At 33.4% G+C, this 22,685-nt stretch overlaps 1 protein-coding gene across 7 annotated transcripts in view; it reads left to right on the forward strand.

Moving 5' to 3' along the window:
- Positions 1–22,685, forward strand: part of LOC127859936 (uncharacterized) — a 155,372-nt gene that overhangs the window by 82,306 nt on the left and 50,381 nt on the right. For 2 of the 7 annotated variants that reach the window (XM_052397565.1, XM_052397572.1), the window contains exons 1-2: positions 17,234–17,434; positions 19,689–19,846. The exons of the other annotated variants lie outside the window; for them this stretch is intronic. In XM_052397565.1, the coding sequence (XP_052253525.1) occupies positions 19,745–19,846 (102 nt within the window). In that variant the 5' untranslated portion in view covers positions 17,234–17,434; positions 19,689–19,744. Of the gene's footprint in view, positions 1–17,233; positions 17,435–19,688; positions 19,847–22,685 lie in introns of those variants that run through there. 7 annotated transcript variants of the gene reach the window in all.

The following is a 22,685-nucleotide window of genomic DNA, read 5'->3' on the forward strand; positions in this document are numbered from 1 at the left end:
GAAAGTAGCAGCAGTGGGCCAATAAAGAACTTAGAAGTAGATGCACTTGGGTTGCTGTTCGTCTTTTTCTACCTACTGATCCTGCTGATTCAGTTTGCTGGAATGATAATGCACCGCTGGGGAACCTTCTTACACCTCGTATCCGTTACAAAACTGAAAAATCCATTGGTATTACACACGTTTTACATACTTAAATTCGTTTTCATTTAACATTGCAGGAGTATGTTTCTTGATTGTGTCTGAAACCCTAAATGTACATCACTTACTTATAATTTTCTTGTCTAAATGTTTATTGGAAAAGGTTAAAGCAGACATTATTTAAATACAAATAAATGATTAAAAACGAAGCACATTCATCCAAACACTGGGGACATTTGTTACTGAAAACAATTATCATATTTTCGAAAAACAACATTTTATTCAATCACGCATAATACAACTTAAGCATCGTTCCAAAATGTGAAGCAATCTGTCTATTCCAATGGTAAATTAAATATTATTTCAGTAATTACCTGTTGAAATAAAACTATGTTTGGAAACGCCAAAAAAAATTAATACAAACTATAGTAATGCTTCCCTCTGCAGCAAGTGTTGACACGCAAGCTCAATTCTAATTTTACTAAACCAAAAACGGATGATTGGAATTGTAAGATAAATGCGTCTGTACCGTAGAAAACTTTGAGTAATACAATAATATAATATTACAAAATACATTAAGAAATCAACATGTTTGATTTATTTAATATACACAATACATACAGTCAATGAGAGTGCATGATGTACACATTGTAGTCAATAAGTATTTAAATAAATTTAAACCAAATTATGCATTATTAACAAGACTCTTTTTAATATTGGTAAGCTAAGATTTTCAAAAATTTCACGAATATTGCTTTAATTCAGTCCAAATCATTGATATTTCGATTTTTAGCTCGACTATTATATATGAAATATGTAGTGGAGCTATCCTACTCACCCCGGCGACGGCGGGAGCGTGATCGTGAGCGTGCAAATTCTAAAGTTTGCGTACCACCTCAAATATTTCCTATGTGCTTTGGCATATTGCTTTTATATTTTGCATACTTTTTTACCAACATGACCCCAATCTATAAACAGGAGCAGACGACTGTATCAAGCATTTTGTAAGAATTATGGCCATTTTTCACTTAGAATATGCATATTATTGATAAATCTATGTTAAAGTTTGCGTACCACCTCAAATATTGCCTATGTCCTTCGACATATTGCTTTCATATTTTGCATAATTCTTAACCAACATGATTCCAATCTATAAACAAGAGCAGACAAATGTATCAAGCATTTTTACAGAATTGTGACCCCTTTTATACTTAGATAATTTAACATTTGGTTAAGTTTTGTGTTTTGGTCCATTTTACTCCTAAAGTATCATAGCTATTGCTTTCTGACTTGGAAAACTTGATTGGCTTTTAATGGAATTATGGCCGTTTTTTGTCTTAGTAACTTTGAATATTTGTTACATTTTGTGTTTAGATCCACTTTACTAATAAAGTATCAAGGCTATTGCTTTCAAACTTCAAAAACTGTCTTACTATCATGATGGCACTGTACCTGACAAGTTGAATTTGACCTTGACCATTGAATGACCTTGACTTTCAAGGTCAAATTAATAAATTTTGCTTAAATTGCCATAACTTCTTTATTTATGATCACATTTGATTCATACTTTGACAAAACAACACTTACCTGACATACCACAATGCACTCTACCCAAGCCATCCCCCCACACCCCACCCCAGAATGCCCCCCCCCCCCCCAAAAAAAAAACCCACCTGTTTTTGTTTTGTAAATTTTATTTAACAAAACCCATCAACACAAAACAAAAATATGACTTTCAGAAAAGACAAAGGGCAAGGGACCTTAATACACCTAAGGGATTATCTGCAAAAGAAGCTCGAAAAGCATGTGAAAGATTGTTAGAGGAGCCTTTACCAGACTATCCAGAAGACGAAGAATTAGAGCAAGAACAAGAACGAGAAGATCAGGAAAATGCGAAACGACAGTTGGAACTACTCCAGAAAACTGGTAATCGGTATGTACAATTATTTCATTTAAACTGAGCGTGTTATGAAGACATGTTTACGATTCTACAGTGTGACATGCAGTATTAGAAATGGTTTGTTACATAAAAAATGAAGCGATTATTAAATGTCAACTGATGAGATGATGATGTTAACATGATGAAATGCACCCAATTTTTAAGCATCAATTTTAAACCGATCAACATTTACAGCCATGCTTGTGCATATTTCAGACTCAGAGTAACAGTGAACAACAAAGGTATTGGAGCATCGACACGTCTTCTAGGTCAATCTCAGAGTGATCCCTCGTTATTGGCTAAAAGCGCTCGAATGCTTGCGAGGATGCCGAGTACACACCATCTCAGACCGACGGTGACCATGAAATCCCTAGATGTAACGAGACGAGAGGCTCAACATATTCTTCATAGACAACATGACCAATATAGAAACCGACCTCTTCCACCGATTATAAAAAGGAGAAGGCGTTTAAATACGGGACCAGGAAGATCCACGATGATATCGCGCTGGGACAGTATGTTACAACATAGGTAACAGTTGTATTGCGCATTCAAATGACAACATTCATTCAAACACAATGTATATTACATGTAGTACATATGCTCATATTATATATATATATATATATATATATATATATATATATATATATATATATATATATTTATTTATTTATTTATTTATTTATATATTGATTTATTCATTTATTTTGTTTGTTCTTTTTTTATTTATATTTATAAATACTTGTATCTTCGTAGGATCCAGTTTTTTAGAAAGTATATTCGTGAGTGTTTTATTACATTTTTCAGCCATACACATTTAAAACTGTCTCTTTAAATGTTCGCCCACTTTGTAAATTTACTAGTCATTATTATTAATTGATTATATGAATCCATTTGATTAAAGGTATCCGGATCAGGAGCGTGATTTAATAAACCCAGGACCAGAAGATACGCCGGTGGATGAACTTTGCAGACAAATATCCAAACAAGGTAATGAGATCGTATTCAATAGTGCAGTGAATATATTGGTATAATCAATTAATGATAAACAAAAGGGTACATCTGAAGTATACACTTAAAAATTTGCTATATCAGTGTCAGTAGTTATGCTATTAAAATGAATTGTTTCTATACTCTACTTTGCATGCTAACCGAAAGTCGCCGCTTTGTGGGCCTTTCCGAATTTTAATTTTGATAGACTTGACTTTGTGTGGGGTGTCATACAAATTTGCTCGAGTATTGTTTCGGTCAAACTCGGTATCTGTCCGTCAGTGTTTCCGTCATACCGATTTTAAGTCGTATTTTTTTTTTTTTGCGATTAATCTCAAAGACTGATGATTTGAATTTGATAACAAATTAAATATATAATCCCTGGAAATTTGATATGCGCAAATCGTATTGTCCTTCCGCTCCAATGATTGATGAGTGAATAATACCATTTGCTTAAGTATTCACTTTTTAATGAAGTTTACTTTTTGAGTGAAATATTAGGAACTCATGATTCGACTGTAATGAATTATAAATATGTTTTTTAAGTTTGTATTATTAAGTAGATTATTTCTTTTATATCTTTGAAATATGACATTTTTCAACGATTTGTTCGTTTCCGAACGAGGTCACAGAACTACAGATTCCAATTTGATTAAATTGTTTTCGATCAACACTTGTTGAAACTATAGACAGTATCCTTCAAGTATGGACATTAGCATATTATCAGGTCTTTACGTTCCAAGTGTGTTACAGGAAGCTTTGTTTTCAATCAAAATAATAATTTCGTTATTTCTGCCATTACTTGGTCAATTTCAATTGCATTTTGGGTTGCTTTTCTACCAAAAGATCATGCGAATATTGCTTGTCCTAGCCCATTTATCTTTCTTCGAGTAATTGACTTATTGTTATGCTCTCAATTAACTCATACGTGACAGCGCACATTCTTGGGAAGAAGTCATCCCTTTCACTTAAAGTTTTGTAATTAGATGTTCAGCGTTAATAGTATGTGTTGTATGACAATTTTTCATATAGCGTAATATTGCATCATAAGTAATTCAATTGATGATTTGTAATAAAAGCCTGTTTCAGTTATGTTGTACAACTCTCACCTCAGTATTCACAATGTATGTTTCAAAACTTTATTAAAGTGTTGCATTGCTTACACGTGCAGGTACGGTGGGCAGAGAACTAGGAAAGCGTCTGCAGCTGTACTCAAAAACTACGCCAATTACAGGGAAAAGTGTACACTTTTCAAACTCTACTGAAATGAACCACTCGAGTCACCAAAACAGCCAAAACTTGACGCGATTTCAAAGACTGCAAATCAGCCGTCCTAATTCAATGGTTGGACAATTGTTTTATTTTTATGTAATCTAATAAACATACACTTATTCTAAAAGATCAGGGATTTGTACGTATAATTCCGTGTTTTTAAAGAATGTATCGACGCTTTTTTGGGCAAGTTTAAACATAAATAAATCAATCGATACTTTTTTATTTTTGCTTATCATATGACAATATCTTTTATTTCCTTGTTTCAGGAGATGTTCTAAAGATTCTAAAGCACCAAAGTTTTAATTTCAATGAAGCCGTTCACGCCATATATTTCGTCTTATTTGTGGCACCGTTCAGATAAAGTCAGTCCAGTGATAAATGGTATTGTGTACTGTGATATTTATTGTGATACATGTACACTTTTCTAAGCTGATATTCGCTCAATCGTTATTATGAAGGTGTGCATGAATTGCGTATCACACCTTGGATACTAGAAACAAGTATTTCACAGTGAAGTGGACTTCGTTGACATGACTGACACATTGAAAAAAAAATTGTATATAATGAACTTTTTTATACCTTTGATATATGTTTATATCAATGTTTATTTTGTTATTTTTGTACAGTTATTTTAACAATCAAGAGGTTCGATTTTGCAATGCTTTTGTGGTCACTATTAAATCAAAGAGGTTCGATTTTGCAATGCTATTGTGATTACTATTAAATCAAAGAGGTTCGATTTTTCAATGCAATTGTGGTCACTATTAAATCATGTGCATGCATTGTAAACCCGAGAAGTAAACAACATTGATAGGGAGCTGAACATCAACCCTTTTGTTTTGCTTCAAGTGAATGACTATGTATATCATTAAGCGAATTTAATATGTAATTTCTAAATTGTTGGTAGTTTAATTTTTCACAGTATACTATATATTTTGCGTGAAATTTTCTTCCTATTTTATAAAGATTGTTTTGTTTTAAGTTTGAAGGGTTTATAGAGGATAGTATATTTAAATACATTGAAAAATATACTATTTTGCTACATATTTTTCGTCTTGATATGTGAGACCATTGAAATAATTACTTGTTATTTGGTTATCACAATTTATTACATGTATATGCAATTTACAGCAAATATCAGGTTTGATTTTAAATATTATTTACTGCTTTTCGATTTTCATTCGTTCAAATATTTATTTAATTAATACTTGCATTTGTTAACTACTTCATCTGATCCGAAATATAAAACATTAAAATTGTCTTAATAGCTGTATTCATTGCAAGTATGTTTATAAAATGTATGATGAAAATTGAGTAGAATGACACAGAGCTAGCATACACAACTTTGTTTATGTCCCCCAGTCTATACTGGGGGGACATATTGTTTTTCCCTGTTGGTTTGTTGCTTTGTTTGCCTCAAAATTTAACATTGGCCATAACTTTTTAATATTGAAGATTGCAACTTGCTATTTGGCATGCATGTGTACCTCATGGAGCTGCACATTTTGATTGGTGGAAGGTCAAGGTTAAGGTCATCTTTAAAGGTCAAAGGTCAAATATATGGGGGACATAGTGTTTCACAAACACATCTTATTTTAAATACAAATTCATATTACTATGATAGTGTATTATTTAACAAATACAAACTTGTGTAATGATTGTTTAATTGACGATGAATATTACTTAAAATACTATTTATACATGCATTACATTGTACTGTTTTCTTTATATTTTGTTGACGATGTACATTGTACACTATAAACTGTCTGTCTGTATATTTACGTTTCGTGTCATTTAATGGGACCGTGTCGTTGTCTTTGTTTGTGTTCACTGTATGAACATTGTCTTACATTTAAGTATTATGCACTTGTGATTTTGATCACATGTATTTTATTTCAACGATGTATTTTTAAATGAGACATAGGTTACATATGCGCCGCGCTCTGAGAAAACTGGTTTTACTACATGGTCGTAAATGGTTCCAGATTAGCCAGTGCAGTTTCCACTGACTAATCTGGGACGACCCTTTCCGCCTTGACTGGAGTTTTGTTTAGAAGAGACTTCATATTAAATTAAAAATTCCATAAAGTGGAAATATAGCGTAATTCGTGATTAGCCGTGGGACGCTTCACGAACATGCATTAGGATCGATTTTCCCAGACCGCGGCTCATAAATGATGAATAAATTGGTACAGTACTAAATATATTTTAGACAACTAAACATTTAATGTGGATGCAATGCGGATGACTATGAATATCCTACTGCATTAGGACTTTGAGTCATAACTACCGGTAGTTGAACATAACTAACCCATTCTCAAGTGTCAAATCTCTCGTATAAGAATGAGTGTATAGCATGGCTATTGTTGAACGTTTTGGTATTTAAATACTTGTAACTATTACCGTTTCTAGTTTCTAGTTTATGGTAGATACACACAGTATCTCCGATGAAATGTCATGGCTGTGCGTTCATCAAGAGAAGCGGTGATCTTGAAAGCACGCAAGCACAATAACTCTCCTGACACAACTCGGGCTATCATCTATCGGAATTGGAATAGAATAAACGTGTATAACCTAGATAGCTTTTAAGCTAGCGTCCATATGCTAAAGACTTCGGGGTCTAGAGGAAGCGTTTAACTTTGCTTCATGGCGCTCCAGAGTTCGAAACCCAGGATAGGAACATTTTCTTCGGATGCTAAATCATCCAAATATTACAAGTTTGTAGATAAATCAATTAAATAGTATTAAAACAACACACTCAAATCTGTGAACATATCTCTTTTAGCACGGAGAATAGGAACTCAGATAGAAGTGGCATAAAATCACGCTACATTGAATTCATTTCATAATATAATGAAACATGTTCAAATAGTACAATTTCCAGTACTTTTTACCGAATATTGTATGTCTGTTTTCATTGTGTTAATTGGATGCAAAAAAATGACTAAATAAGAAGCTATTTAAGTGCTAATTTTTCTTACATAGGCATGTTTGTGTTCCGAAAGAAACTGTCAAAAAATCGACCACCGACCATAATTTACCAAACAGGTTTAAAGAAGACTGCAAAGTAGTTCAACATAAAATTAACCCATGCACAATAAACACGAAAATTATGCAATCGAGCGTATACTATTTATAGACAATTTGAAACACACAAGTAGATGTAACTGTTGAAACACAATTCTTATAGTTCATATCCTCTACGTTGTAATCCGCGTGAGGAAGTATTTGACTATTACGGGTTAATAGCGTTGAAAAGATAAATTGTGGTCTTTCCCTAAAAAACTTAATACCAAAACTTTGTTTGCCTTCTATCGGTTTGAAAAGTAATATCGGAAAAAGATCAAAGTCATTCACTGGCGGTGACAAATCGAAGATCTGACAGTACTGATGACGATGCTTTTGAAGAGGATGGATATAAAAGCATCAATTTAAGTTTATCTACATCACGACATTTGTGTATGTGGGTACGAAAATAATTCGGTACGAAAATTTTGGGTACGAAAAAATTATGCCAAAAAAAATTGGTTTCGTAAAGAAATGTGGGTACGAACAAAATTTGGGGGTACATGGAAGTAGTACCCGTGGGGAACTTGACCCAGCGAAACTGGGAATCAGTTTGCATTCTCGATCAAGTCATAAATAAACTATATTTTGGGTTTTCCAAGCGTCACAGCGTTTGAAGTGGCACCTGGCTGTTTCGTGTCTGGTTCCTGTCCCGAACCTCTCACAAAATTTGAAAGAGGACGGGAACCAAGCTGCCTTTACATTTATCAATGATAATCAGCGAGGTATGCCGATTGAGAAATTTAGCTTACTCAATCGGACTGGCTCGGTCTTTTACATAGGTCGTCATTGTGAAGAATTTTAAATGGTATGATAACTTAGACGAGCTGCTTCGCTGAAGTAGCATCGTCAAAAATGTACCTTCATGCAGGTACCCGACTTGCAGCCAATCAGATGACTCCATATTAACTTCCTCTTTGTTTACATGTAATTGGACACCCGCACCCGCATATTTAATCCCGTTCATCCATCTATAGTAAACGCGTGACTGCATACATGGTATTCTAGAAGCTGTCAATTTACCACTAGATACTGCTGGTACATGCATCGCTGATATTGCAGTGAATGGGAAAGTTATTTTTCATGTGTTTCATGTTTAATAGTTAACCGAAACCGTTTATAGACAGCTTTTACTTAATAAATTGTGTAACTGTGCGTTCCACTACTTAAAAAATAAATGTGAAGACATTTGACAGTTTTTTTCTGAGGTAAGTTCTTACTTTTGTTTTACATATGTGTATCATAGTTCTCAGTTTTGAACAAAATACTTATGGAGTCGTTTATGAGTGATTTTACGTTTTAAATATACTCCAATAGTTATTTTGTAATTAAAAGTACTCAATCAATTTATTCGTAATTATGTATTCGGCAAAAATTATGACTATTGATTATCTTGACTTTAAAAGGGATCTTTTTACGTTTTGGTAAATTGACTAAATTGAAAAAAAATGTTGTTTAAGATTCGCAAATTTTCGTTTTATTTATGATATTTGTGAGGAAACAATAATACTGAACATTTACCATGGTCTAATATAGCCATTATATGCATCTTTTGACGATTTAAAAACCTGAAAATTATAAAGAGTTGCGACGCGAAACGATTGAATAATTTGGAGAGTTCTGTTGTTGTCGTTTAATTTTGTGAAACTACGAATATTGATTATATAAAATATAAATTACGTCTATAATACATATTTGGCAGGATGGTCGAGCGCTCTTATTGGTTTTTACTCCAGGACTCCGGGGGTCGCTGGTTCGAGCCCTGCTGCGGGCTACTTTTGTTCCTTTTTTAAATTTTATTCTTGATTTTTTTACTGGAGCTTTTTAGATCCAATGTTTACATTTATCAATATAATGCATTTAATGACAAACTTCAAAACATGCCAAAATCTGTGAAAAGGCCCTTTTAATGTTTATAGATATATATTATTGCTTGCGAATGAATATGACCAAACATCTAAGAGCCTTCAAATAAGTTGCTGTAAAACGACCTACGTTGAGCTTGATCACGCAATGGTTCAATAAACACAGCTGGTTTTAAAGGGATCTTTTCACGTTTCGGTAAATTGACAAAATTGAAAAAAGTTGTTTCAGATTCGCAAATTTTCGTTTTAATTATGATATTTGTGAGGAAACAGTAATACTGAACATTTACCATGGTCTAATATAGCCATTATATGCATCTTTTGACGATTTAAAAACCTGAAAATTATAAAGCGTTTTAACGCGAAACGATTGAATAATTTGGAGAGTTCTGTTGTTGTCGTTTAAATTTGTGAAACTACGAAGATTGCTTATAGAAAGTATAAAATACATCCCGTGTATATACTTGGCAGGATGGCCGAGCGGTCTTGTTGGTTTTTACCCCAGGACTCCGGGGGTCACTGGTTCGAGCCCTACTGCGGACTACTTTTTTTATGATACTACGAGGAATGCTTATATAAAGTTTAAAATACATCACTCAATGTATGAGCACAGATGGCCGAGTGGTCTAAGCGAAAAAAGATCTTGGAAGTATTGTCGGCAATTATACATTCCAATATTATATTTCAATGTTATGTTAAATGCTGCACACAGATGTAAATGAGGAAATAATACATAACAGGCGTCGTCTGTTCTTAATTTCCTTACACGTTCATGGACACCTCGTAATACAAAAATAAACCAAGGTTTTGATAGAGACAGATACAAACACGCGATAAAGGCGCAAATGTATATTTTTATATAATATTTTATTTCGACGATTCATTTTTACAGGAAACATATGCGCCCGCTTTGAGAAAACTGGTCTCACTTCATGTTCGTAAATTGTCCCAGATTAGCCAGTGCAGTAAACACAAACTAGTCTGGCACGACACTTTCCGCCGAGATGGGATGTTTGTTTAGAAGAGCCTTCCTTTTATATTAAAATTTCCAAATGGCGGAAAGCGTCATTCGGGATAAGCCGTGGGACGCTTTACGCACATGCATAAAGCTCGATTTTCCCAGACCGCGGCTCATAAATGATGAATACATTGATATAGTCTGGTCCCCTGCCTCTTTTACTGCGGATACGTAGTGAAAGGGAAAGGAACCCAGACTTACATCGGTACAGCTATTTCTAAATTTTTTTCAGACACTTAACATTGTTACTATCACTCAATAGCTGAATCCATTTTATCCCCCCCCCCCCCCGATATTTAATGTGGATGCAATGCGGATGACTATGAATATCCTACTGCATTAGGACTTTGAGTCATAACTACCGGTAGTTGAACATAACTAACCCATTCTCAAATGTCAAATCTCTCTTATAAGGAGTGTGTGGAATGGCTATTGATCAACGTTTAGGTATTTTAATACTTGTAACTATAAACTATAACCGTTTCTAGTTTATGGTAGATACACACAGTATCTCCGATTAAATGTTATGGCGTTCTTCTAGAGAAGCGGTGATATTAAACGGACTTGCTTACAGTTTGGCAAAATGACTATTAGAAACCGAAATATATTCAAAACGAATATATGCATGCAAACAAAATAACTCTCCTGACAAAAATCGTGCTACAAATGTGTGTTCGTGTATAATCATAGATCGGAATTTAATACTTATGTTACAATATATAGTAACAAAATTGACTCGAATGCATGTGATTATCGGTCAAAGCAAGGTGATTAAAGTATCACCTGCGGGCCAAACGTTGAAAATTGATAACCGGCCCCGGTGACGTCACGGCCAACGCGTTACGTAATAACAAAATGGCGTCCACATTCAGTCTCAGCAAACGGTGATCACTACAATTATCCACAACTCAACGAAAGAATCGAACATAATGTTAACGACACGCAGCACACAGTTAGGATAATAAAAATATCGATTGAAACTGAAACTCTTCTGTACATTAGATATATTCCTCTATTTGAGCTTTAACGGGATTCATCGAACAGCAAAATTTATAGTTAAGAAAACACTTACCTCGACAACTTAAATCCGATGTTTTAAAAAAAACAACGATGTGCTATTCCGTCCCTTTTTCTTATTCCATACGTTATTTTATATTGATTTTAAATCAAACTTTTTTTAACGATGGTATCAAATGCTTACCACAAATCGAATGACATGTCGGAGCAATTACACAAAATTGATTCCTAATAAAGCATGACAAGCACACAATCCGAAATAAGTTTTTGATTCGTTCGATGCTTAAAAATATTAAACTGTTAAATAAAAATCCTACACGACGGAATTGTTATGCCTAAAATCCAAATAAATAAATCTAAAAAACAAATTCTTATTACTAGGATAGCGTATTATTTAACAAATAATAACTTTCTGTCTGTCTGTATATTTACATTTCGTGTCATTAAATGGGACCGTGTCGTTGTCGTTGTGTGTGTACGCTGTATGAACATTGAACACATGTATTTCGACGATGTATTTTTTAATGAGACATAAGAAAACTGGTCTTACTACATGGTCGTAAATGGTCCCACATAAGCCAGTGCAGTCCGCACTGACTAATCTGGGACGACCCTTTCCGCCTAGACTGGTGTTTTGTTTAGAAGAATTAAAACTTCCATATAGCGGAAAGCGTAATTCGTGATTAGCCGTGGGACGCTTTACGCACATGCTTTAAGCTCGATTTTCCCTGATCGCGGCCTAAAAAATGATGAATAAATTGGTACAGCTAGTACTAAATATATTTCAGACACCCAGACATTTAATTTGTATGCAATCCGGATGCAATGAGGATGACTATGAATATCCTACTTCATTAGGACTTTGCATCATAACGTGTTGAAGATAAATTACTCATTTCAGAAGTCAATCTCTGGTATAAGAAGGAGCGTGTGACATGGCTAATTATTAACGTTTATGTATTTAAATACTTTTGACCATAACCGTTTCTAGTTTATGGTAAATACACACAGTATTTCCGAATAAATGTTATGGCTGTGCGTTCTTCTAGAGAAGCGGTGATATTAACCCATTTATGCCTAGCGTCTAGAAAAAATGCCTTGGCAAACAGCGTAGACCCAGATGAGACGTCGCAAGATGTGGCGTCTCATCTGGGTCTACGCTATTTGCTTAAAGGAATTTCTGTAAGAAATATTCTAAGTATAGAAATAAATATACTAGACATCCCTAATTTTGGAAATAAATTGATCCAATTTAGAAGGATGCGAGAGTCCACTAGACATTAATGGGTTAAACGGACTTGTTCACAGTTTGGCAAAATGACTATCAGAAACCGAAATATATTCAAAACGAATGTATGCATGCCAACAAAATAACTCTCCTGATAAAAGTCTAGCTACAAATGTGTGTTCGTGTATAACCATAGATCGGAATCGGAATATAATAAACGTGTATAACCTAGATAGCTTTTAAGCTAGCGTCCAGACACTAAAGCCTTCGAGGTTAAGAGGTAGTTTGTAACTTTTGCTTCAGGGGGCCCAGGGTTCAAAACTCAGCACAACAACATTTTCTTCTGATGCTTATGATTTTAATCATCCAAATATTATATGTTTGCATTTAAATCAATTTTATAGTATTAAAACAACATGCAAACATCTTTGAACAAGTCTCATTTATCACAGGGAAAAGGAACTCTGATAGAAGTGACATAGCATCACACTACATTGAATACAATTTATTATAAAATGAAACACGTTCAGATATGGTAACTTCCAGTACTTGTTACCAATTATTGTATGTCTGTTTGCATTGTGTTAATTTGATGCAAAAAGGACTAAATAAAAAGCTATCAAAGTGCTATTTTTTCATTCCAAAGGCATGTTTGTGTTCCGAAGAAACTGTTGAAAATCGATCTCCGACCATAATTTACCAAATAGGTTTAAAGAAGATTGCAGAGTAGTTTAAAATCAAATTTACCCATGTACAATAAACAAGAAATTTATGCAATTGAGTGTATAATATGTATAGTACTTAATATATTTTAGACACCTAGCCATTTGTTTATCCTACTTCATTAGGACTTTGCATCATAGCGTGTTGAAGATAAATTACTCATTTCAGAAGTCAATCTCTGGTATAAGAAGGAGCGTGTGACATGGCTAATTATGAACGTTAAGGTATTTAAATACGTGTGACTATAACCGTTTCTAGTTTATGGTAAATACACACAGTATCTCCGATTAAATGTTATGGCCTTGCGTTCTTCTAGAGAAGCGGTGATATTACCCCATTTATGCCTAGCGTCTAGAAAAAATGCCTCGGCAAACAGCGTAGACCCAGATGAGACTTCGCAAGATGTGGCGTCTCATCTGGGTCTACGCTATTTGCTTAAAGGAATTTCTGTAAGAAATATTCTAAATATAGAAATAAATATACTAGACATCCCTAATTTTGGAAATAAATTGATCCAATTTAGAAGGATGGGAGAGTCCACTAGACATTAATGGGTTAAACGGACTTGTTCACAGTTTGGCAAAATGACTATTAGAAACCGAAATATATTCAAAACGAATGTATGCATGCCAACAAAATAACTCTCCTGATAAAAGTCTAGCTACAAATGTGTGTTCGTGTATAATCAAAGATCGGAATCGGAATATAATAAACGTGTATAACCTAGATAGCTTTTAAGCTAGCGTCCAGACACTTAAAGCCTTCGAGGTTAAGAGGTAGTTTGTAACTTTTGCTTCAGGGGGCCCAGGGTTCGAAACTCAGCACAACAACATTTTCTTCTGATGCTTATTATTTTAATCATCCAAATATTACATGTTTGTATTTAAATCAATTTAATAGTATTAAAACGACACGCGAACATCTATGAACAAGTCTCATTTATCACAGGGAAAAGGAACTCTGATAGAAGTGACATAGCATCACACTACATTGAATACAATTTATTATAAAATGAAACACGTTCAGATATGGTAACTTCCAGAATTTGTTACCAAATATTTATGTCTGTTTTGATTGTGTTAATTTGATGCAAAAACACGCCGGGTATGCGAATACTTCGTTGACGGAAGGCACTTCACTAACAGAGAACAACAAAAGCCACGTGCGAGAGGTGAGTTCTTCATCTTTCTTTGTATTTATGTTCTGTTTATTTGGTTTTTAGACACAGAACATTGTTTGGGTGATTAATGGTATAGCACTTCGTATTGCGAAGAAAGAAATTCGCGGAAAAAAGGTGAATTATTTTTAAAAAAAAAACGATAAAATTCCATCGATAATCAGCATGAATTGAATGATCAGTACATATTTTAACAAAATAAACATACTTGGAAATAAATCAAGAACGTGCTTACTATTCGAAATAAAAGATCAATATATCCAGTAATGTTACAACATGTCACATTTTAGTTTACTAATGTATTTGAGAAAATTCAAATGTTTTAAGAGTCGCATGCACATTTTTCATCTGCACTTCGTTTACCGATCATTTTAAAACACAATGGCACTTCGTTTCCCGACATCTAGCCACTTTTTTCCAGATATAACACACTCGTTTTGTGAATCAAAAATGCAGAATTCGCTGTGGAATACTGTTAAAGTAAGCAGGCAATTAATAAAAATGTATTTACTTAGTACGCAAACAAAAAAGAATTACCGAAGCATGTTCCTATCCCTTTGAAATATTATTATGATTTGGTATTAATGTGAAAGATAAATGTTAAACAAATTGGATATGTCTAATGAGTAAAATCCATATGACCATATATTTTAAATTACGTTCTAAACGGTTGATCTAAAGCATTTATCTTTACGTCCAAATGAAGGTACTAAGGCTATTTACTTATATATTAGATAGCATGTCATGAATAATCACTCTGCTTAAACTGCCTCTCAGAGATTAATATCAGCAGCGATGCAGGTCCGAAATTCTATTGGAACTTTTTGGCTCAATGCCAGTAAACGAAAATAGCAATAAAAGAACGGGCGGGGTCGATTTAATCACACGACAGTGGTGTAAAAAGTTATGCATATCCGTTTTTGTTTTTAATATAAACACAACACATGCTGCATATGAAGTAGCATATAAGTGACACACTTATTTATTACAGGATGAGTGATACGGACACTTAATACGGACCGACCGACCGTCAGACCGACAGACAGACAAGTTCTATCCTATATAGCACCCTAAACTTCGTTTGTGGGGGTATACTAAGTACTGACTCCATAATATGACATTTAAACATTTTATGTACGCATTCCTTTTTTCCAGAATCAGTTGTTTTTACGATTTACCCGTGTTTCTTTAAACTCAACCAATACAGTGATTTAGGGTCAGGTGAATCGCACCTCGAGCAAACGTTAGCGTTGCGTAAAGGGAAGTGCTCCCTATAAGCAGGGCTCAAAATTAAGGGAGTTTTACCATTCTCTTTTTAATTTTGCTGCTACGCATAAGTATCGTCTTGATGATGCGATTCAAATAAGCACAACCGACATAGGATTTTATGAAGAACAAATGTGTATTTGCCTCATAAAGACCCCTTCACTACCGTTATCTAGAGCCCTGCTATAAGTAAAATTAAACACGATTGTGTTGATCCGCATTATCCGTTGTATTTTCATTTCTCTGAATCTCAAGTTACCAATAAAAAACAAGTTCATTATGTACACATTTATTTAATAATAAATATTATCTTATTTGAAAATTGCAATTATAATAAACATAGTATAAATTAATAGTAATGTGATGTTTGAAAAATATATTTTCAAAATGTTTCGTATGAATAGCCTTAATATAAATAAATGCATTTAAGGGAGAAGATAAAACTCAGTTATAAGAGTGCCCGCTTTGTTGAAAGTCTCCGTAATCTGAAGTGCCCTTTATCGGTAAACAAAGTGCCTGCAACTTTATGTATGCCACCTATTACAACATGCACTATCTTTGTATTTATTTCATTGAATACTATCAAAATTTCAGTATTTGAAGCACAGTGATTACTCTATATGCTGGAATAGCAAACAATTTCTTGCAATAATTCTAAGTAGTTTTATTTTGTTAACATGTTTACTGTTCATCCAGTTTATGCTGTTTTCCGATCTAATTTTCTATTTTTGGGGGCAAAACTGTACCATTCTTCCGTGAAATTGTGTATTCCCAATACAAAAGGATACACCATTTATCAACTCGACCATGTGTCTTGTCTTAGAAACTAATCTTTAGGATATAACTTTAAATAAAACAGAGGAACTTATCTCTCGCGCGTGGCGTTTGTTGTTCTCTGTTAGTGAAGTGCCAATTGTCAACGAAGTATTCGCATACCCGGCGTAAAAAAGGACTAAATAAAAAGTTATCAAAGTGCTATTTTTTCATTCCAAAGGCATGTTTGTGTTCCGAAGAAACTGTTGAAAATCGATATCCGACTTTAATTTACCAAATAGGTTTAAAGAAGATTGCAGAGTAGTTTAAAATCAAATTTACCCATGTTCAATAAACAAGAAATTTATGCAATCGAGTGTATAATATGTATAGACAAATGGAAACTCACAAGTAGATTTCACTGTTAAAGCACAATTATTGTATTTCGTATGCTCTACGTTGTAATCTGAGTAAGGAAGTATTTGACTATTACGGGTTATAGTGGTAAAGATAAATGCTGGCCTTTCCCTAAACAATAACTAAATAACAAAGCGTTTGTGCAAAATATCGGTTTGAAAAGTGATATTGGAAATAGATCAAAAACGTACACTGGCGTTCACAAAAAAATGTACCTTCATGCAGGTACCCGACGATCAGCCAATCAGATTGCCCCATATTAACTTCCTCTTTGTAAACTTGTAATTTGAAACCCGCATATTTCAGCCCGTAGATCGCGCTAGAGTGAACGCGTGACTGAATCCAGTTAAGTGTATTGGAGTAGCTCTCAGTGTACCACTAGATACCGGTGGTGCATGCATCGCAGATACTTCAGTTAAAGGGAAAGGTTTTTTTCATTTGTTCCATGTTAAATAGTTAACTCTAAACCTTTTATAGACAGTTTATTTGACTAAATTAATTGTGTAAATGTGCGTTTCCATACGAAAAGAAGAAATGAGAATCCATAGTTGTTTCTGTGGTAAGTAATTACTTTTGTTTTACATATGTGTATCATAGTGCTCAGTTTTGGACAAAATACTTATTTAGTCTTTCATGATTGATTGTAAGTTTCTAAATATATTCCAATCATTATATTGTAATTTAAAGTACTCAGTCAATTTATTCGTAATGATTTATTCGACGAAAATTATGATTATCCTGACTTTTCATGTTTATAGCAATACATTATTGCTTGCGAATGAATATAACCAAACATCTAAGAGCCTTCAACAAAGTTGCTGTAAAACTTCCTACGTTGAGATTGATCACGCATTGGTTCAATTAAAACAGCTTGTTTTAAAAACATGCTGTTGTTCCTTTTCGTTTTAAAGGGGCCTTAGCACGTTTTGGTAAATTGACAAAATTAAAAACAATATGTTTTAGGTTCGCACATTTTCGTTGTAGTTAAGACTTGTGTAAGGAAACAGTAATACTGAACATTTACCATGCTCAAAATATCCATTATATGCATCTTTGACGATTTAAAAACCTGAAAATTATAAAGCGTTGCAACGCGAAACGATTGAATAATTTGGAGAGTTTTGTTTTTGTCGTGATACTACGAAGATTGCTTATATAAAGTATAAAATACATCACTCATTGTATGAGCACGGATGGCTGAGTGGTGTAAGCGAAAGTCTTTCACTCCAGGGGTTAGCGGTTCGAGCCCAGTTAAGGGTTCTTTTTTTTCTTTCTGTAAGTTTATTCTTGTTTATTTACTGCAGCTTTTTATATTCAAGTTTTACATCTATCAATATAAAGCATTTAATGGCAAACTTCAATACATGCCAAAATCTGTGAAAAGGTCCCATTAATATCAATCAAGGCCTTTTTTGTCCCTCTGTGAGAACAGAATTATGCGAAATTATATACTTATCTTATGAAGCTTATGTCGAAAAGTTCCCCTAGTTTGAACAAAAAGACAACGTAACCTGATACGACATGCTCAATGGCACTATTCAGATGGATTGTTTGAATGTTAACAATTATGTTGTGTGTGAATCGATTTTATAATCTTCAATCTTTTGTATTTTATCATCCATGGTCTGTTCATTTTATGACAATTGCAACGCGTTTTTTTAAAGGGAAAAAACACCCCTGCGCGTTACATAAAATGTATCTTATAATGCATATATAAAACAGACTTTTCAAGGGAATTGTTCACGTATTGTCGAAATGACAACTTTTCACAATGTTTGTCGCCGAGTTAACAAAAAGAAGAACATCAGGGGTAACATGAAATGGATAACGGAAGACTATAAATGAAAATATATTTTCGTTTATTAGTGAACATCAATATAAATGAACACAATTATAAAGCGTTACAAACGTAAAACTATTGAATAATTGGAAGTGTTTCTTTTATTTTCGTTATTGTTATGTGACAACACGCTCATTGCTTATATGAAGTATATTGCACAATATCAAATGTAACAGTCTGTATAGCCGAGTGAATACTTTTTAATACAAAGGTTGGTGGTTCGATTCCAGATTGGTAAAATGTTTGTGTAGTATTTTTCCTTTTCTAAATTCTGTTCGTGTTTTATACTAATATTCTTAACTTCCAGTGCTTTCATTTACAAATAAAATCATTTAATGAGAAGCTTAGAAACAAATAAAAATTTAGACCAAGTTTCTTTAAGTTTTTTTACGGAAATGTGGACAATTTATAAACTCTTTTTGTAACATGTTTCAGCTATTCAACCATTTTACATATTTAAATTGAAAAACAATTGCTTATCGAAGGCACGTAATTGTATAAAAAAAAAAGCTATCCAAGTTGATGCACATATTGTTTCATTGGGAGTAAAGTCACACTCATTAAAATGCACATTTGCATACTTTCTACTCAAGCAATGAGATTAATTTATTTATCCTAAACATGTCTTAACACAGATATAAATCATGAGTATGATCACAAAACATGATTAGTAATTTAATGACCTAGCAAATAAGTATGGTATATGATGACAAGACAGAATTTGCAAAATAAATGTTCGTAAAAAACATGTGTTGCAAAAGCCAGAATTAATAATTTTACTATACTATCGACGTATTATTCACAACTGAAAATTGTCACTATTCACTCACTCTCAACAAAACACAATGTGCTATACGCTTAGATCTGTAAATCAATTGACTATGATAAATGCGTAAAAAATATTGACACGAGGGAAAGGAACAGTTGGAATACTAAAATTCATGATTTATATAGAATATTTCTTTTCCATCAGATAAGTATGTAAACTTCCGATGATGTGACGCGAGAGTGTCATCGGTTACTAAGGAGATGGCTTTAGAGATGACTTCTGACCTGTCCTCTTTGGACAATCTTACAGAAGAAAACATCCGGAAAGCGCTGAGAGAAAGATACGAAAATGACATAATATACGTGAGTATAATGTAGTTATATTATTTTGCAATATTCACATATTGTTATCAGATATTATGATTCAATGCTATGGTTTATATTCTTATGATAATATAATGGAATACCCCTTTCCTCCTCTGTGTTAAACCATATTTGATTACCTGTATATATAACTGCTATTATCTACCAGTACATACAATTCATTATGTATAGGTTTTTTTTGGCGTAGCGTTATACGCCAGCTTTTCACCTTACCTGACCTTTGTAACTGTCCAATAAAATCCAAATAAAATTTCCCGCGGCTAGATCAGCATGAATTCACTTCATTTATCACATTGGCTGATTGATTACATGTATATATAACTGCTTTTATCTACTAGTACATACAATTCATTATGTATAGTTGTTTTTTTTTTCGGCGTATCTGTATACGCCAGCTTTTCACCTTACCTGACCTTTGTAACTGTCCAATAAAATTCAAATAAAATTTCCCGCGGCTAGATCAGAATGAATACACTTCATTTATCCCATTGGCTGATTTGAACATACCACCAGAACATTGGAAACATGACAGCGTCTTTCCAACACTGTTTAACTGCGTGTTCAGCATGAAACAATTTTATCTCTAATGAAAAGGCTTGATAGATAGAACAGTTTTACACTCAACTATCGACATCAATACAGTTTGTGCGTGCACCTATTATTTTCAGAAGATTGCTAGCGCCAGAGCGTTTGTACTTAAAGGCTATGTTCTCATATTTAGTAATTACTTCCATATTCCTGTCTGTGTAATAGTATATTTTAGTTAATAAAAGTATCGTTTTTCTCTATCCTGATATTCGTTTTGGCCTAACAATTTTAAATTGTTTTTGAAATTGAACATTTAACATGTAAAAGTATAAAGTTTTTAAACAAGCCGTCGTTCCAGCAGTGGAAGCTTGGCCTCACTTTAATGCATTGCATTCCAACCAGCAATGTATCAGGGTCAGTTCACGACCAGTAAAATAATCGTTATATAATATAGACGCTATTGCGTGAACTATATGAACTGGAATTTTCTTTAGACCAGAAATATGTTAAATGAAGATATTCAGCGATATAATTATGGTAGGTCAATAATAGATTCTTAATGTGTTTTCAACAATACCATGATAAATATAATTGTTGACTAATTAAACAAGAATTATTCCACCATATTGACTAATGTATTAAGCATGAGCGCGATGATTCTCGATACTGTTAATAATCGAATCAAATAGCAATGCCCGACAAACCACTAAGACAGGTTTGTTCGAAAAACGCGCGTATAAATATTTAAAATATGTACAGATACTTCGCGTGTGGCCGGTTAACTCATATGTTTTAATTTAACTTCCATTCTTCTTTTGGTTTCCTGTTTTGTAACTATAGGTTTATGACCAGCAATATGTAAAAATGTAAAATAAGCCGCGAAAACTCCGCGTAACATCCCGTACTGCGTGTGATGCAGCTAAGAACTGCACAGAAAAAGACATTCGCTATCTTTGATCTCATTCATTGAGCTCTTTACCAACTCCAACCACAATCAACGCCGTATATCTTTTTTAAAGATATTTCTTGTTTAATTTATGCTCGATACAAATTATCATTTTGTAAAATAATAATGAATGAAAAGACGGAATATTCTATACTTATGTTGTATTCAACTTATGAATTCTAAACGATAAAAGTAACAAAATCAGGATTATGTTACCATTTCAATGACGCTGTTGTACTTCTTTTTTAACTTATTTATGGACTACCGATGTCACTTACTTTCGAACGCCAGAAGAACACGTATTTATGCGGGATAAGCCACATTAATGCAATGGAGATAGTCCAATCACAAGTATGTCGTTGTCTCATAAAAATACAAATACAAAGTTTATTATTTGGAAACGAACTGTTGAATGGACCTTTTCACAGATTTTGGAATGCATTGACGTTTGTCTTTAAATGCTTTTGAATGATAAATAATAACATTGGAACTCACTAGCTCAAGTTAAAACAAGAATAAATTTAAAGAAAGAAAAAGGTAATCCTTAACTGGACTCAAACCACTGACCATTGGAGTAAAAGTCTAGCTCTTAACACACTCGGCCATCCATGTATATACATTGAGCAGTGTATTGATTACTTTATATGAGCAACCCGCGTAACGTCACATAATATAATGATAACAACATAACTCGCCAAATTATTCGATCGTCTGGCGTTTGTAACGCTTTATAATTTTCAGGTTTTTAAATCGTCAAAAGATGCATGTTATGGATATTTAAGAATATATTAAACGTTCTGTATGACTGTTTCCTCTAAAATATCATTACTAAAACGAACATTTGCAAATTTGAAACATTGTTTTTGTCAATTTTGTCAATTGACCAAAACGTGAAAAAGATTTTAATATACGCGAGGATAAATAAAAAGGAAAGAACACATACGTGTAGGCGTATATGAATCTGTAAAAGTAAAATCTCAAAAAAACTTTGTAATGGATCAATAATTATGCATCGATTTCAACTGTAGTTAATGACAGCATGAAACATGCAATTTTGTGAAATAACACGTTAACAACTTCAACCCTTACAGTTGTGCATGTCGCTTACTTCACATATCTTTTTTTTCCATTTGATAAAAGCTTTGGTCATAAACAATTTTTTATCAAATGCCGATTCTTAAAATGATTCGGTCTTGAACAGTCTCAGAAATGTGCGTATAATTGTTGTTCATCTAAAATATCGTATTTAACACGTACAGGTGATTGCATAAACATTTCTGAATGAAACAAATGCGAAACTTTAAAAAACAAAATAAGCGTTTCAAAAACGCAGAGTAAGATTCT

This window comes from Dreissena polymorpha, chromosome 15, assembly GCF_020536995.1.
Source record: "Dreissena polymorpha isolate Duluth1 chromosome 15, UMN_Dpol_1.0, whole genome shotgun sequence".
In the NCBI taxonomy this organism is placed as follows: Eukaryota; Metazoa; Mollusca; class Bivalvia; order Myida; family Dreissenidae; genus Dreissena; species Dreissena polymorpha.